The sequence below is a fragment of the Sminthopsis crassicaudata genome, chromosome 4 (genome assembly GCF_048593235.1).
Source record: "Sminthopsis crassicaudata isolate SCR6 chromosome 4, ASM4859323v1, whole genome shotgun sequence".
NCBI classification, from domain to species: Eukaryota; Metazoa; Chordata; class Mammalia; order Dasyuromorphia; family Dasyuridae; genus Sminthopsis; species Sminthopsis crassicaudata.
Genome location: NC_133620.1, coordinates 344,353,826 through 344,369,835, shown reverse-complemented (window position 1 = coordinate 344,369,835; position 16,010 = coordinate 344,353,826). Strand labels below are relative to the sequence as shown.

The following is a 16,010-nucleotide window of genomic DNA, read 5'->3' as shown; positions in this document are numbered from 1 at the left end:
GGATGGTTTGCTGTCTTGGAGAGGGAGAAAAATTTTGAACACAAAGTTTTGCAAAGGTAAATATTGAAAACTATCTTTGCATTTATTTGGAAAAATAAAAATAATTGGTGGGGAAAAAAAATTTCTTACAATACAATACAAAAGTTCCAGTTCTGCTGACTTTTGCAATAAGTTATTTGAACTTCTTTACCAAAACCAATTTGACCTCTTCTATAGTGCTAAAATGAAATGCTCTGAACACAATATGTTACTTGACTTCCAAGACTGAGAACAAAGGATGAGTCTAGACATATTTTAATTACACAAGAATTTTTTTTGAGATTTAATAATTTATATAGTTCATGCTGTCTTTTCAATCCTAACCTTCAATTTATTCTTCTTATTGTAAACATAGTTGATTTTCTGGAAGTGGTTTCTTTCCCTCGTTCCAAGGTCAAAGAAGTTTTATGCTGTTTTCCTAGACCAAGAATTTTAATTATTTTTTGGTTACAGATGCTTTTGGGAGTAAGGTGAAGCCTATGGATCCTGTTTCAGAATATTTTTAAATGCATAAAATACAACACATGAGATTACAAAGGAAACCAATCATACTAAAAGTTATCCAAACTTTTTTTTTTAATTAAGAATTTCTATCCTAAACTATACCTTACTTAAGTTTTCTCTATTTTAAGTAAAATCATCTGTTTTAGGTGACTTTATACCAATAAACTTCTTTAAAATGAGGGAAAATGATTTTAATTTTCATAGGTGATTCTTTCATATAGGATCTTGAAACTGCAAAGCTACTGAAGAATTTCCAACTAGTTAGCTGTTAATATATCAATAGGAACTCAAAATTGTATGTACTACAAGAAACTATGAGGTAAGCTAAGCCATAAAAAGTTCTTAAAAGCACAAATAATAGGTAATTACCTAAATCCATGGAATCAACTATTTGCTTCCCCATTCTTTAGAAATACACTATAAGATTTATTCTCATTTTAAAAACTTCATAGGTACCCAATATAAGGTTTAAGAGCAGTGGTAAGAGATAGATGGAGGGACAGTCTTATTGTAAGGAAGAGGGGTTTAAGTTATGTATATGGTATATACATTAATTCCTGAGCAAGTCACTTCATCTCTTGGTGTTTCAAGCACCTCTCTAAGATCATAATTTTTTAAACAGTTACTTTATTAACAATGATAAAAGCTCATCTAGACAAATATGACGGCAAGTGTGAGCCCTCCATCCTATGGGTATAATAAAAATTTGACATACAACCACTTTGTTAGTCCCTAAAATACTGAAAATCTTACCCACTATCCCAGTAATAACAGTCTTGTTTTACATTTAATTCAACAAGCAATTATTGATATTAAAAATGATAGTGACTAATTCTGAATAGCATATGCTCCATAAAATTGCTGGATTGTTTTTTTTTTTTTTTTTTTTTTTTTTGGGGGGGGTTTAAGAATAGAGGTAGATTACACTGAGCTGTGCACCTTTCTCCAATTACTACATATCCAGTTGACTTCCCCTACAAAGAAGGAAGAAGACATTCTTAACATCACAAAGTTCCCTCTTTCCCTTTTCCTTTGAACTCCTATTGCATTTACTCTTAAATATTAAATTATACACAATTTGCCACTTAAATGTGTGATCATATGATATTCCCTAGATTAGTTTTCATCTTCCTAAAGAATAGTAAAGTTCTTAGAGGGCAGAAATCTCAATGATTTTATATCACTATATGGTACTCAGATAATGCTGAGCTCAAAAAAATGCTTGATGAACTAGACCATAAGTTCTATGAATATCTGTGTTTGACCAAAGGCAAATCCTTTTCCCCCCACTCAGGGGATTAGAGCTATTAAAAGTGGAATTTATGGCCAAGCATCCCCTCTATTTCAAGCTAAAATACTATGGGGAAAAAACTAATTTCAATTTCATAGTCAGGCTCATTCAACTGGCCAGTAGCATAACTGGAGTACTGAACAAATTTTATAAAGAAATATACCAAATTAACATATATCTGCATTTCCAACTAAATTCCCACTAGCAACATGTTATTGCTTAGTATATTAGTCATTTATTGCTGAACAACATTTCTAGATAATATGTGCAAATAAAATAAAGGGAAGGCTTCAAATGCTGAAATGAAATGTTCTCTATACACACTCTTGAATCATCAGAACCCCATCCAAATTGTGAAAATTCATTTCTAAAGTTCAAAGAGCCAAAATCCCTTGCTAAGGAGTAAGAGGGACAATTATTAGATACAGAAGTTCAGTCAGTGTTCCCAGTCCTTACCAAGTTAATGTTGACATCTGCAAGGAACAAATGTGGCCCCCAAAGCTGAAATAGCTGAAAAGTGAAAGGAGTTGGTTGATTTCCAACTAACTAGCAAGTACATCTGAAACAAAACACTTTGTCCTTACCCTATGATCAGTATGGTTAGAAGAAAATAAATGGTATAATGAAAGCTCTAAACCACATGCCTACCACATTTGTTATCAATAGCCTGGAGAATCAGTTGAGAAATGGCCTCCTTCCACCCTAAAAAATCCTCTGTAACTACTTAGCACTTCAAATGGGTTCTTTTGTTCTCAATCAATGATTTTTTGATAGAAGCACAAAACATTTAGAACAATCATGGATCGTGCTAAGGTATTTTGAGGCTCCCTTTCCAAGAGACAAAAGTTAGACTATGTCTGTTGGATGAATCCCCTTGTAATTTGGCAGCCTGGACAACTGATTATCATTAACAGGCAGAAAAATAATAGCTTATTTATTCCCACCACCCGACTTCTCAAATAAACAAAGTAAATCACACACAATATGTTTGACCTGTAGATTTTAATGAAGTAGCAGCTTACACTTGCAAATTATTTGCAAATGTGTTTTTAAAATACATCAATAAAAATAAAAATAATCTACTCTAGAGAAAAAGCAGAAATAAAATAAACCAAACATCTTTCAAAGACAACAACAACAAAAAAAATTCAGCAGACTGCATTAGGAACATTTTTTCCTTCTCTCGCTTTTTTTTAAATTTAAAAAACTTACCCTGAAGAGATTTCCCCAATCCCTGGCCCAGCTTCCACCCATGTTTCTGGAGTAAGCGGTGTCCAATATTATCCTGACAGACAGAACAGAAAGACAAACCAAAAATATTCCAATAATATATTCTTCCCCTCCTACCAACATTTAAACACGTGATGAGCAAAAGATAACTCTACATATAAGCATGCAAAAAATTACTAACAGGGCAAATAGCCCAATAAAAGGGAAATAAATGTCAAAAAACTGCTGGCTAGTATTTTTCCAGGGGAAGAACATATGGGTAAGGGTACTTTCTGATGGTGTGCTGGGCAACTTTTGTGCAAAACACTTTCAAAGGAAAAAAAAAATGGGAGAAAATAAAAGTTTATCAGTAAAAAAATGACATTAAAAAGCATAAAATCAAGCTACTTATACAATCATATCCATCACCTAGACAGCACCACTTTTAAGATTTTGTAAAAAGAAAATCTACATTGTGTTTAGTCATTTTGTTTGTGTGTCAGGCTTTCATGATACGAAGTAAGTTGTAAGTGCAAGACTGCCCCACCACTAGAAACAAAAACACAATCAGAGCAAAATCCAGGCTAGACTTGATTGGGTTTTATATATATATATATATATAAAATTTAAATATATAAACTAGCATGCAGCCAATATTAAACTGAAAAAACAGTGAGGTTAGTAAAACAAGAAAGTAAATTGATTAAACAAAAAAAATTAAATAAAATGAGTTCAAGCACAGACTGGGTGATGCATTTCAACATGTAATCTAACAAAAATGCTAAGATGTTAGAATGAAACAGGCCTAGCAATAAGTTACAGTAAGGAACCATTAGTGCATGTAGGGGGAAAAAACAACAAACATAATGTCTCATCTTCCTAAGGAGCAAAGGAGAAATAGTTTTTCCAATATAAAATGAGTTAAAAAGGCATTGGAAACAACAATTAAATGTCAGCTATTGGACGAGGGTGAAGAGTCAGGAAGGTACTTAAGAAGACATGGCAGCCTTTCACTTGGTAACTTGTCAAGTCACCTATTATTTATTATCATGCCAATGCTATAATAAGCATCACTGTAATTAAAAAATAATCCTATCAGTTTTTAAAGAGCTGTCCACATAAACAGCTGGCTTCCAACCATGTAATGAATTAAGTTACAATTTGTTATATTACTTAGTGATAGAAATCTAAAAATAAATTCTATAATTTTCAAATCTTACTTCCACAGATCTTTGAACTAAATATCTTAAAACCACCTGGCTTCTGACCTTCTGTGTAGTGGTCTTATTATACACTTTGACAGCACAGAGGCCAGAAATACTACCTCTGCTGTTCTTTATCAAAAATAGGTGAGAAAAAAATAATCTGCTGAGATCTTGCTTTAAAAAAAAAAAAAAAAAAAATTTACGGGTATACATAAATACCAAGACAAAGCAAATTCCCAGAATGAAAGAAAAGATATTTTCAAGCCTATAAAATGATGATAGTCCTTAAAAGGTAAAAGGCTAAAATTTATTTTTTGAAGAAACTTAGAAAGTTAACAGATCATAATTCATTTGGGCTCTAAAATTCATAAATCTTCTATATTATCAGTCCTTAAGAATGATGGAGTAATTCAGTTCTGATCAATAATTAAGACTATCAAGAGGCTCAGCACCTAGCTACAACAAATTGTTCTAAGTAAAGTTAAATGTTTAAAGCCTCAATAGGAAAGCAGTAGGAAAAGAAATACTAGTTTCCCTAGGTTAAGCCCCAATAAAACATTTTTCCATTTTTAATAGACAAAACTTACCTTATGCAATCCTAGTTTTACAACTTTATTGTAAAACTTCAGCATTCTAATGTACTTGCATATTACAGATGACCTTTGGCTTAGATAACTAGATTCAGAGGCTGCTAAATCTTCTAACAAACTTGTTACAATACTAGACAGGGATTTAGGGAATTAAGCTGACAAAAATTGCTGGTTTTTTAAAAAGAGAAAATGACAATCTTTTGCTAAGTGGAGATGAGACATTATGCTGACTGTATTGTATTATGAATGCACTAAAATAAACAGACAGATGAAGCAGTATGCTATTTCCAAAAGCAGTGCAAGTGGAGTGAAAGCATTTCCATACGAACCTGGCTTTAAAAACTGGGCTGTCAAAAGAACAGTTAAATGTAACACAAAGTAAGAAACTGTCCAATCACTAATGGTCTTTTTTTTTTTTTTTGTCTTGTTTTCAATTCACTGCTTGCAAGTAATGTATTTATTAAAGAAGAGTGAAAGCATAAAGTAAATTCACGAGTCAAGACCAGCTGAGAGATTCAAGAGCAGCATGTTGTGACTGACACAGTGAAGGGAATAACAAATGTTACAGGGAGAAGAGTAGGGAGAAGAAAATTTTAGGAAGGTTATACACATTAGCACCACTTTTGCAAACCACTCAAGAGGATGGCTTTGACCTCTTTAAAAATTTTGGCTATAAGGATTTCTGTTATCATAACAGTAATAGCATTTGATTTCTAAAGTAAAATTTCAAATGAAAGAAATTTTGGGATATGAAAAAAAAAAAGTATTCTACTTACTTAAAGCCTATTTTTCCAGGTCTGAAAAGACAATGAAACTGCTACAGTGAAAATGTCAACATATACCAATATTTAGCATTTCCTTCTGAATGCATGAAGGCAATGGAAATGATGGCAGAATAGGTTATTTCTCTCCTTGCATTTTCCTAGTGTTAATTTTCTTATATATACATGACTAGGCCAAATAAGGAAGAACAATTTATCTTAATCCTTTTCACCCCAGAATCCTTTCACCCAGAATTATTACCTGTTCTTGCTGGGGAAGACCAGGGTTAGAAATGAGCTGACAAGAGAGTCAGTATTCAACATAGCTCTTTTTTACCCCAGAAAGAGAGAAGCAACCATGTATTGTTAGTGCTTTCAGACCCAGCAGGCTTTGGATAGGTAAAATAATGGAGCCAAATAAATTATTTTAACATGTAATGGTCTTGATCATCTCTCTCAAGTATTCACTTAAGTCATTATGTTTATGACAGGGTAAATAATACCCTCTACCTGGCTTCTGCTCCTACAAAAAATTTTATTATTAATCTACCCACCATGAAGGTTATGTTATTATCTTTTCCCAGATATTTCCCAAGAATGTTTTAATATAAGCTTCTTGATGAAAGTGATTGTTTCATTTCTGTATTTGTATTGTGGAAGCTAGTACAATTCTTGAACACAAAAAAGCTTAAGAGATGATGGCTGAATTAAACATGGAAGTTTTTTATCATCCCCATGGGCAACCTAGAAAGAACTCCATGGGAAATGATTTCTATCTCGTTATAGGGAAAAATCTTTTATCAGAAACTTCCATAAATTCAGGTAATAATATGAAAATAAATATAAATTCAGGTAATAATATGAAAGTCTGACACAAATATTGTGCAAAACAGGTTGTGATTAGTAAAGAGCAGTATTGAGCTGCTTCTAAGTACATTTGAGGGATCAATCACCAAGTACACTAGGTACTGAATCTAGGGGTTGGGAATACAAAGGGGAAAAAAAAAAAAAAAAAAAAAAAAAAAGGAAACAATTTCTACTCACAGGAATCTTACATTCTGAATGGACTCTATCTGCAAAGAAATCTTCCTTAACTAGTGTGATAAATAAGATAATGCAGGTATGCATGTTTTCCCCATGTCAGTTTTTCACAGGATCCAATGGAGCAGATCAATTTTCACACTTCTTTAGTGTGTGTTATTATCTATATATATAATTTGGATGCTGACAATCTATATTCAATGTCACTTTAGGAAAAGTGGACCATAACACACTTCTAGCACCGGCTGATACAGAATTTGGGATAAGAATCCAAATTCTTTTCATGAAGGTTATATCTTGGTGGGTTCCTACTTTTTTGCATTTCTGAACCAATGCATAAATGGATTTACATTATTTTTTAGTTCATATTCTCTCATTTCATGCCTTTTTTATATGGGGAGAGGAGAGGGAGATTGTGCTGAGGAGGTGTTTTTAAGGAGAAATAAGAAAATTTATATGGTAAAATTCTTGAAAGCATGAAGCATTTACTTACATTTTAAAAAAATTAATTATCATTTAATACTAGAAATGAACATTATGCAATCCCAATTCTTTAAACATTTACTCAGTATTTTTGTTTATGAATTATATTCCAAGAGATAAATTCTTAGGACTTCACTCTGCTCCATGAAACTGTGCGTGACCACTTTTAACAGTACCAATCTATGCAACAAGAACTCTGGAGAAATGCTAAAATATGAATCAAAATTTATGAAGATCTGATTTCAAGTGTCAGTGATTAAAAAAAATAAATAAATCAAGTAAAATCAAATATAGGTAAATAACAAGCTAAACTTAGTTCCATATTAAATTCTAATTCAGTTGATAGCCACATTGATATTAAGCAAATAAGCTTAATTTAATTAGCTCATTTTCAAAACTGACCCCCCCCCCCAAAAAAAAATTGGCAAACCTCTTGAGTGGATTGTAAGCTTTGCTGACTGTGTACTGAGAAATTCATAAGCAAGGACTGGATGCTACTGGGTGAACCCATGCAAACAAGAAGTTGTAAAAGATTCCCAAAACAAAACCTAGAGCTCACTACAGATGACACAATGAAGACTAGAGAGAAAAGCCAAATAGTAATGCTACACCATTCAGCTCCAAGAAGCACATTATTTATAGTGCAATCCACATATGGCCACTGCTAAATGTCAAGTCAGTAGTCTCAATACACTTTGGATTTAATGGAGTCCACAGATTCAAAAAGATATGCAAAAACTAAACTTCGAAGTTTAAAGTAATAAAATTCAATTGCATATAGTTTCTTAAAACTCTAGCTGAATAGACAAGGCTCATTTTCCCCAAAAAGCAGTAACTGGAGTCTAAGGATTTTTCAAAGACTGCTGACTGCTCTGGGGAAAGAATTTTATTAGTTAAATGTATACAAGTACAAACTAACAAAAGATATGCAATTTAATTTGTACAAGGACAGCTTAATTTAGGCTCTACTCTCTGACATCATTTAAGAATTGAGAAAAATACAATTCAAGGTCATTGTGGGATTCAAATGGCTCCAGCACTCAAACTATCGCTTTAGATAAAATTAATATATTTTTTCTTTGCATATCAACTTTAAATATGTGAAATCCATATAGTACTGATGACTTTTTTTTTTAAATCAAGATTTCAAGTTATTTTTTAGTAACTGGCATATAAAAAAGTCTTATCTTTAGAATTTTATTTTGATCCCTTTAACTCAAGGTAGATAATTCAGTCACCTATTAAGCAATCTTAATTATTTTCTAAAGACTTATTTTAGAAAGGTCACCTGGAATCTTACTAGAGATATTTATAAATGTGTTTGGGAGGAGGAGTGGATACCCTTTAATCAAAGATTGTGAAATAATTCAGAACTGCCTATTATTATGTATTTTCTTACACTATAAAAAATGAAAGATCTAACATTTTAATGATTGAATGTGTAAGGCTTTAGAAGCTATCCAAAGGTATACTGCATTATTACACTTCTGAATTTTTATTCCCAGCTTGGGGTAGCTTTGCTTCACATACACTCTCTTAAAAAAGCAACGACAAGACCTTCATTCTACACTCACAAACACATAAACTGCACAGTCTTTCATGGTTACCACATATTGCAGAATATTTTTAAGGGAAAAAAAATGCTTTATTTCACTAGACTTTTAGGACCTTGTAATGATCTGTAGACTCCCAAACCTGCATACTTCCAGCCACCTTTGAGTTGCATGCTGTAGCAAAATAATCAGCACCTCTCAAATAGATATTGCTGCAGAGACAGATCTGAATTCAACAGATAAACACCAAGCTTTACAATACCATTAGTCCCTGGGAATTCTAAGATAGCATAATGGCTATAATCATTATTGCTATCATTGAGAATTTGGAATTCAGAAATGTCAATATTTCTTTGTTATGGTTAAAATAAAATACCTTTTGTTATTTGGACAGGTAAGTTAATTCCAATTTATAAATAATGCATAGCATTCTACCTCTGTCCTTAAACAACAGAAATTCAATGGATTGTCATTTGAAAGTGTTCCCCTCCTCACAATAGGAACTAGAATTCATGTCTTGAATTCTGAAATTTTTAAAAAACAAACTGGCCCCTCAATAAAGAAACTGTGGTTGGTGAAATATTAGCCATACCTGCCACAGGACAAGAGAGAAAGTAAGCTCCAATCAATATAAATGTTCAATCTTAAAAGAAGCCTTAACAAATTTAAAATATTATCTGATTTAGTACTTTTAAAAAAATCTTTCAGTTAAGATGGGCATATTAATAATGAATACTCAGGGCTGCAAATTCAGTTATCATATCTGTGGTCAGTACAGAGAACCTGCAATGAATTAAAACCTTATTTAAAGTATTAAGCAACTCTGTATTACAGATATGCCCAGGCTTCCCTCATCTAACTATCCTTTAAATTTTAACCATTAACATGTATATTCAAAACATTATCAAATGGGAGGGTAAAGGGGAGGGTCTTCTTCTAAGTGCAAGATTGGTATAGATATCATTTGAATAACTTGGTGAAGATTTCCAGGGTAGCATAGAACAAGACAGTAATGTTAGTTCTTTCTCATGAAATTTATAGGGGGCTTGGCATGTCAATTAAAAATCTTACTTCAAAACACAAGAATAGGATGTTTAGCACATCAGATGTGAATTCTCCCTCTGCAGCATTATCACATGCGTCATCAATTACTGCCATGCCTAAGACTAGCGTCATGCCAGCACATTAAGACAGAAGGTACTATATGCAGTGTTCACTGGACCAGAAGAACAGAAATAAGAAGGGAAGTGGGAAGAAAAGAAACCCTAGAGAAGAAATAAAAAAATTAAACTTAATTAAAAAAAAAAAAGAAAAGAAAAAAAAAAGAAAAAAAAAGAAAAAAAAAAAAGGCAGACCGTGCAATACAAACCAGATCATGGCTGCTTAGCTAATATGGGCCAACTGCTGTGGAAGAAAAATGTCGAACACCCCAAGTTGTGTAAATTTCTGTAAACATCTAAACACACACACAAACATACATAACACCAATCCTAAGTAGGAATATAAATGCATGTTGATCCTTTGCTAATGTTGCAGTTTTGTGAAAAACGAAAATTTAAGAGACACTATAGTGCTATCATATAGAATAACTAAATTTTTTTTTCTTTTGGAAAACAACGATAATCTCAGTCTTTAAAAAGAAAAAAAAATCCAGGATTGATTAAAATGTTAACACTATGCCATTCATTATTCCATTAAAAGTTTTATTATGTATTCTCCCAGAAATAGCTAAGTGGTACAGTGTAGAGAATACAGGGCTTAAAGTGAGGAAGAGCCATTTTCCTGATCAAATCTGGCCTCAGAAACTTATTAGCTTCTGTGATCCTGTTTGTCTGTTTCTTCATCTATAAACTAATAAGGTGGAGAAGGAAATGGCAAATCACTCCAAGATTTTTGCCAAGCAAACCCAAAACAGGTTGAGAAGAGACAGATATGACTGAAAAACAACTAAACACATATTCTCCATTCTTGAGAATGAGGCTAAACCTATTTGTTACCAATACTGAGAGCTGACATAATCACAGATTTAGGTGTTTTTCTATGTTTTATGGCATTGGAAGGCAACAATGAGATATTCAAACTAGGTTTTAAAAATCCAGAATTTTTTAAAAACTAGGAAAAAAACTTCATCTATTTTGAAACGGATTCAATTATATCCAAAACGAAGCAGGGAGGTATGGGGGGAAAAACACAAAATAAAATTACTCAGCTATTCTGTTCTCATTTATATGGATTTTATTAATCCAACAAATACACATTTACCATCCTTTACTGTTTTCAATGGGAAAGTTACATAGCTTAAGCAAAAGTAAATAAATGAATAAAAAGTTTAAAAGGATCAAAATACATTTTAATCCTTAAATTTTCAGGGGGGAGGGGAGGGGGAAAGAGAAAAAGAGCTTAAATCCTGCTACCTTTATTGATATTAAATGATACATTGTCATTAAAATAATAATAATTTGTAAATGCTTTAAATTATGAACCCAAAATAAATACTAGCCTATACCCCCAACCCAATTAGATTAAAGACCAGACTAGAGAATAGTAACTCTACACTGTCACAATCCATAACTTTAACTGCATTCACATCAAATACCATCCGAACGCTATCTAGTTTGTTGGTGGCCCAAAAAATAAACACAACATCTTACCGATTCTATAGGTTTGTCTAGTGATGCTTGTTCAATCTCCAAGTGTCCTTCTTCATACTGATCGAAGTGATTACCCTGTAGGAGAATTGCTACAGTTATCTTTAAAAGGTAAATAAATTTTAAAAATTTATTTCCTACTCCAAAAAAGTAATCTTAGCCTGCTGATTATTATTTTCTTTTTAGGATATAGACATCTGAAAATAAACTACAAAAATTAAGGCTTTAAAAAAAAATTAAACATGCTACTCAGACTCTCAGCTCTCAAAATATTTTCCCAGTTACATGTAAAACCAATTTTTAAAAAAACATTTTTAAACTTTTGAATTCCAGATTCTCTCCCTTCCTGCCTACCCTCCCCCCCTTAAGAAAGCACATGTGAAGTTATGCAAAGTCATATTGTTAAAGAAAACAGATTCCCCTCCCCCAGAAAAATCCTAAAGAAAAAGAAAAAAAAAAGTATGCTTTAATCTGCATTCAGGCACAACCAGTTCTTTCTCTGGGCATGGATTGCATTTTTCATCCTAAGTTCTTTAGAGCAGTCATGGATCACTGTATTGCTGACAATAGTGAAGTCATTCATAGTTAATCATCTCACAACATTGCTATTGCTTTGTATGTCACACATTTCATTTTGCTTGAGTTCATGGAGGACTTTCCAAGTAAAAAGATTTTATTACAATGTTTTAATTTTGTATCACCTATATTTCTAACTATATCACTCCTCCCTGTAAAAGCCATTCTTTTAAACAAATAACTTAATTTTAAAATGCAATTCAGCAAAACTAAACAACATACCAAACAATTCTGACATTATAAGAAGTGATCCATTGTCCCCTGTGTTAGGACCCTCTCATCCATCCTCCCCCCCCAAAAAAAGAAGTTCCCTCTAATATCTCTTCTTTGGATATGCTTTAATTTTTATACATGATAACTTAGAACTTATCACTCAAAATCTGTGATCTGAAGCTGGTAAAATATTCAAAGAAAACAAAATTTTGGCCATTAAGAATTGAGAATTTACTGTATATATTTAATTTTTTAAAAAATTTTACCACCAGAAGCAGTATTAACTAGTAATATTTTCAAGAGCTACTTCCAGTTTATATTTCTAACTTGAAATTCTAGAGCTACAGACTTGAAAGAAATGCAAAGTGATCTATTTTCTTATTTGGGGAGTAGCTTTCTTTGTCATTCTCAGTCTATTAAAAAATTCATTCAAATTCCCTAAATAGATAGCTAAGCAAATACCTAATAAAGTCAAGGCAAACTGGAATCATTGATATCAACCATCAAATCCTGAAATTGTGAGCTTGAAGGACCCTTAGAGATCAAGGCCAATTCCCTTATTTTATAGATAAAACATCTTATTAGATATACTTATCTAATTATCTAGATTATCTAAATGTTTTTTAATAGATCATCACAGTGAGATGACATAATTCACACATCCAATTAATAACAGAGAGAGTTGGAAGTCAGGTCTCCAAATATTAAAACACAGTGAGTATTCTTTCCTTTAATACCAATGATTACCGACATTTTTTGAGTATGAGAGCACTCTAAAATTTTTTAAAATCAATGAACTTTCCACAATTGTTGTATTATTCAATAAGAAACTACATAATGCCAAAATTCTATTAATTCAATATTTTTAAAAGAGTAATTTATATTTTAATAATTTTATTTAACTTAAAAAAAAAATAAAACATTTATCTCTGATGGTATTTATTTGGTCTAAAAAAGGGAAAGTTTGCAAAAACTTCCTCCCAGCTCCAGCTCACAGGATGGGTTAATGTCACATTTCTTCTCTGCAATACATTCTTAGAAACCATATCATATATCTTCAACACAGAGAAGATCTAATTCAGTTCCAGTTGATTAATGATGGACAGAATCAGCTATACCCAGAGAAGGAACACTAGGAATTGAGTGTAAACTGTATGCACTATTGTCTTTCTTCTCAGGTTACTTTTCCTTCTGAATCCAATTCTTACTGTGCAACAAGAAATTTGGTTTTGCACACATATATTGTATCTAGGATATACTGTAACACATTTAACATGTATGGGATTGACTGTCATCTAGGGATGGGAGTAGAGGGAAGGAGGGGAAAATTCGGAACAGAAGTTGAGTACAAGGGATAATGTAAAAAAAAATTACCCATGCAAATGTACTGCCAAAAAAAGTTATAATCATAAAATTAATTTTAAAAAATTTAAAAAAAAGAAATAATAAAGGAGATGATTTAAAAAAAGAAATCATATCATAAAAAAATTGGTATGTGGGTGAGGTTCAAATTCTGCCAAGTCAGATTAAAATGTAACTGGGAAATATGCTTAAAAATATAATACAACATAGACAATAGGGATCAGTTTCTATTTTAAGTTTGTCACCACTGTCCTAAATAGCATAAGCAAATTGATCTTTCCAAATAAAAATAAAAGAATGAACAAATACCTTTAAGTTTTCACTTGTTTTTAAGAAGTTTCTGAAGAAACTATGAAATTTGTAATACAATGCACTATAAGAAATGAGAACGCAGAGAAACATTAAGATTGATATATGACAGAGTTTAGAAAGAAGAACCAAGAGAACAATAATGTAAAGGTAACACTAAAAGGGCCCAGTCTCAGATTAATGGCAAAAAGCAATTGTAATCTTGAACAGAAACACTTTCCTCCTCAGAGAGGTAAAATGGACTACAGCAATTCTACCATTAGAGATTTTGTTTTGCTTAATGTTAATGGTTTTACTTTGCTAAAAGGGAGAGTTCAATGCTTCTTACTCGAAAATAATCAATCTAAGAAAGAGACAGAGAAAAAGAATTCTAGCAAATCAACTCAGGTAGAAAGGACTTCATTCTCAGTACTAACCCTTTAAAAGATTTTTTTAAAAATGGATTAATATAACAAAATATATATACTCTCAATTTCAATTCAATTGCACCTTCCCCTCCATAGACACTATCTCCTAAAGCACTCATTGCCTGTTGCCATTGATTTTGCTGACACCTCATAGTACAAAAGGTAATTTGTTTTTCAGGAATAGGCCTTTTCTAGATCTTAACAAATAAATACTGGGCACTACAGAAATGTGACCGCTAGCAATTTTACCAACAAAAACTACAGAAAAGTACTTCATACTTTTCTAGCTCATGTACCTTTGAATTTTATAACCTGGAAATAATATAATATATATAAGACATAAATATATATTAATATTATATTTTGCAGTTTACAAAGCACTTTCATCACAAGTCTGTAATGGTAGGTAGTGCAAATATCATTAACTCCATTTTATAGGTTAGGGAAACAGACAAAAAGGTTATGCAATTACTTGCAGAAATTCCCAGTTTAATGATCTCCCCATTTACTACATCATTTAGTCTAGAGCACAGGACCCGACTATTTGGCAATGGAAGAAATGAAGAGTTCCCTGTAGGCTCCTCAGGTTTTTTGTATGAGCCTCAGTTTGGCTATACAGTCCCCTTCTCTCTCCTTAGCTCAAACTAATTAAAAACTCATTTAAGTCTAAAACGTAGCCCTCTTCTCCAAGCTTCACTAATTTCTGTGGAGGGCCTCAACATCCTTCCAATTACCTAGGCTCAAAACTACATTTTCCTCAATTCCTCATATTCAAACAGATTCTAAGTCCTGGCCATTTCTGCCCCACAACTTCTACTCATTAGTGCCACCATCCTAGGGCACTACGGGCATGAATTATGGCAATAGTTTCTGACTTGCCAAAGTGATTTTTTCCTGAAGTATTTTGATCTGATCATGCTGTTCCTCTACTCAATAAACTTTAAGTGAAAGAGTTAATAATAACCTAGGACTTATGAACATTTTAAAAAAAGTTTTGATAATTATATCAATTGGTTTTCTTTGTAATCCTATATATTATTAAGATTATTATTATTATTTTTCCTCAGACATTTGGGGTTAAGTGACTTGCCCAGGATCAGACAGCTAGAAAGTGTTAAATATCTGAGGTCACATTTTAACTCAGATCCTCCTGACTTCACCGTTGGCGCTCTATACACTGCGCCATCTAGCTGCCCCTCACGGGATTATTTTATACATTCTAAATATACATATTCTGAAATGGCACATAGATTTCATTGATCAAAAGCACCCATGATGCAAAAAAGGTCAAGAACCCCTGCTATAGGTAGTTTTAGGAAAACCTGGGAAGACTTATATGAAATGATGCTATTATTATAAGATAAGCTCCTTGAGGGTAGAGTCTGTTTTGCTTGCTTGCATTTGTATTCACAGTTAGTAAATATTTATTAAGTGCTTACTATGACAAGGCTTTCGCAAAGGACTTTAGAAACAAAGCCAAAAGATAGTCCATGTCCTTGAGGAGCTCACAATCTAGCACAATGCATGGCACCAATCATTTAATAAATATTATAAAACACGAAGTAAAAACATAAAACTTAAAGGGTAAGGTCAAAAGGTAAATGTATATGCATGGCTTGGAGATGCTTAAGTGGTATGGTGGTTCCAAGATAAGGTGAAACCTCACAACTTGGAGCCTAGAGATTGGAGGGCGGAGTCCAAGGTCTAGCTTGAAGCAGGAAGAGATCAAAAAAGTTATGTTATAAAAACATGGGATGTGATGGACAATCTGTATATTCCAGTGGTACCGAGGTAATGTTAAGATTACAAAGTGAATGTC

At 32.5% G+C, this 16,010-nt stretch overlaps 1 protein-coding gene across 8 annotated transcripts in view; it reads right to left on the bottom strand.

Annotated features, from left to right (window-relative positions):
- Positions 1–16,010, bottom strand: part of GPATCH8 (G-patch domain containing 8) — a 108,736-nt gene that overhangs the window by 50,456 nt on the left and 42,270 nt on the right. For 2 of the 8 annotated variants that reach the window (XM_074261096.1, XM_074261093.1), the window contains exons 2-4: positions 11,328–11,402; positions 5,168–5,185; positions 3,047–3,119 (exon numbers count right to left, since the gene is read on the bottom strand). Coding sequence is in view for 1 of the 8 variants with exons in the window: in XM_074261099.1 (XP_074117200.1) it covers positions 3,047–3,119; positions 11,328–11,402 (148 nt within the window). In the remaining 7 variants the exon portion in view is untranslated. Of the gene's footprint in view, positions 1–2,290; positions 2,345–3,046; positions 3,120–5,167; positions 5,186–11,317; positions 11,403–16,010 lie in introns of those variants that run through there. The other 6 variants (XM_074261094.1, XM_074261095.1, XM_074261092.1 and 3 more) reach the window with 6 other exon arrangements.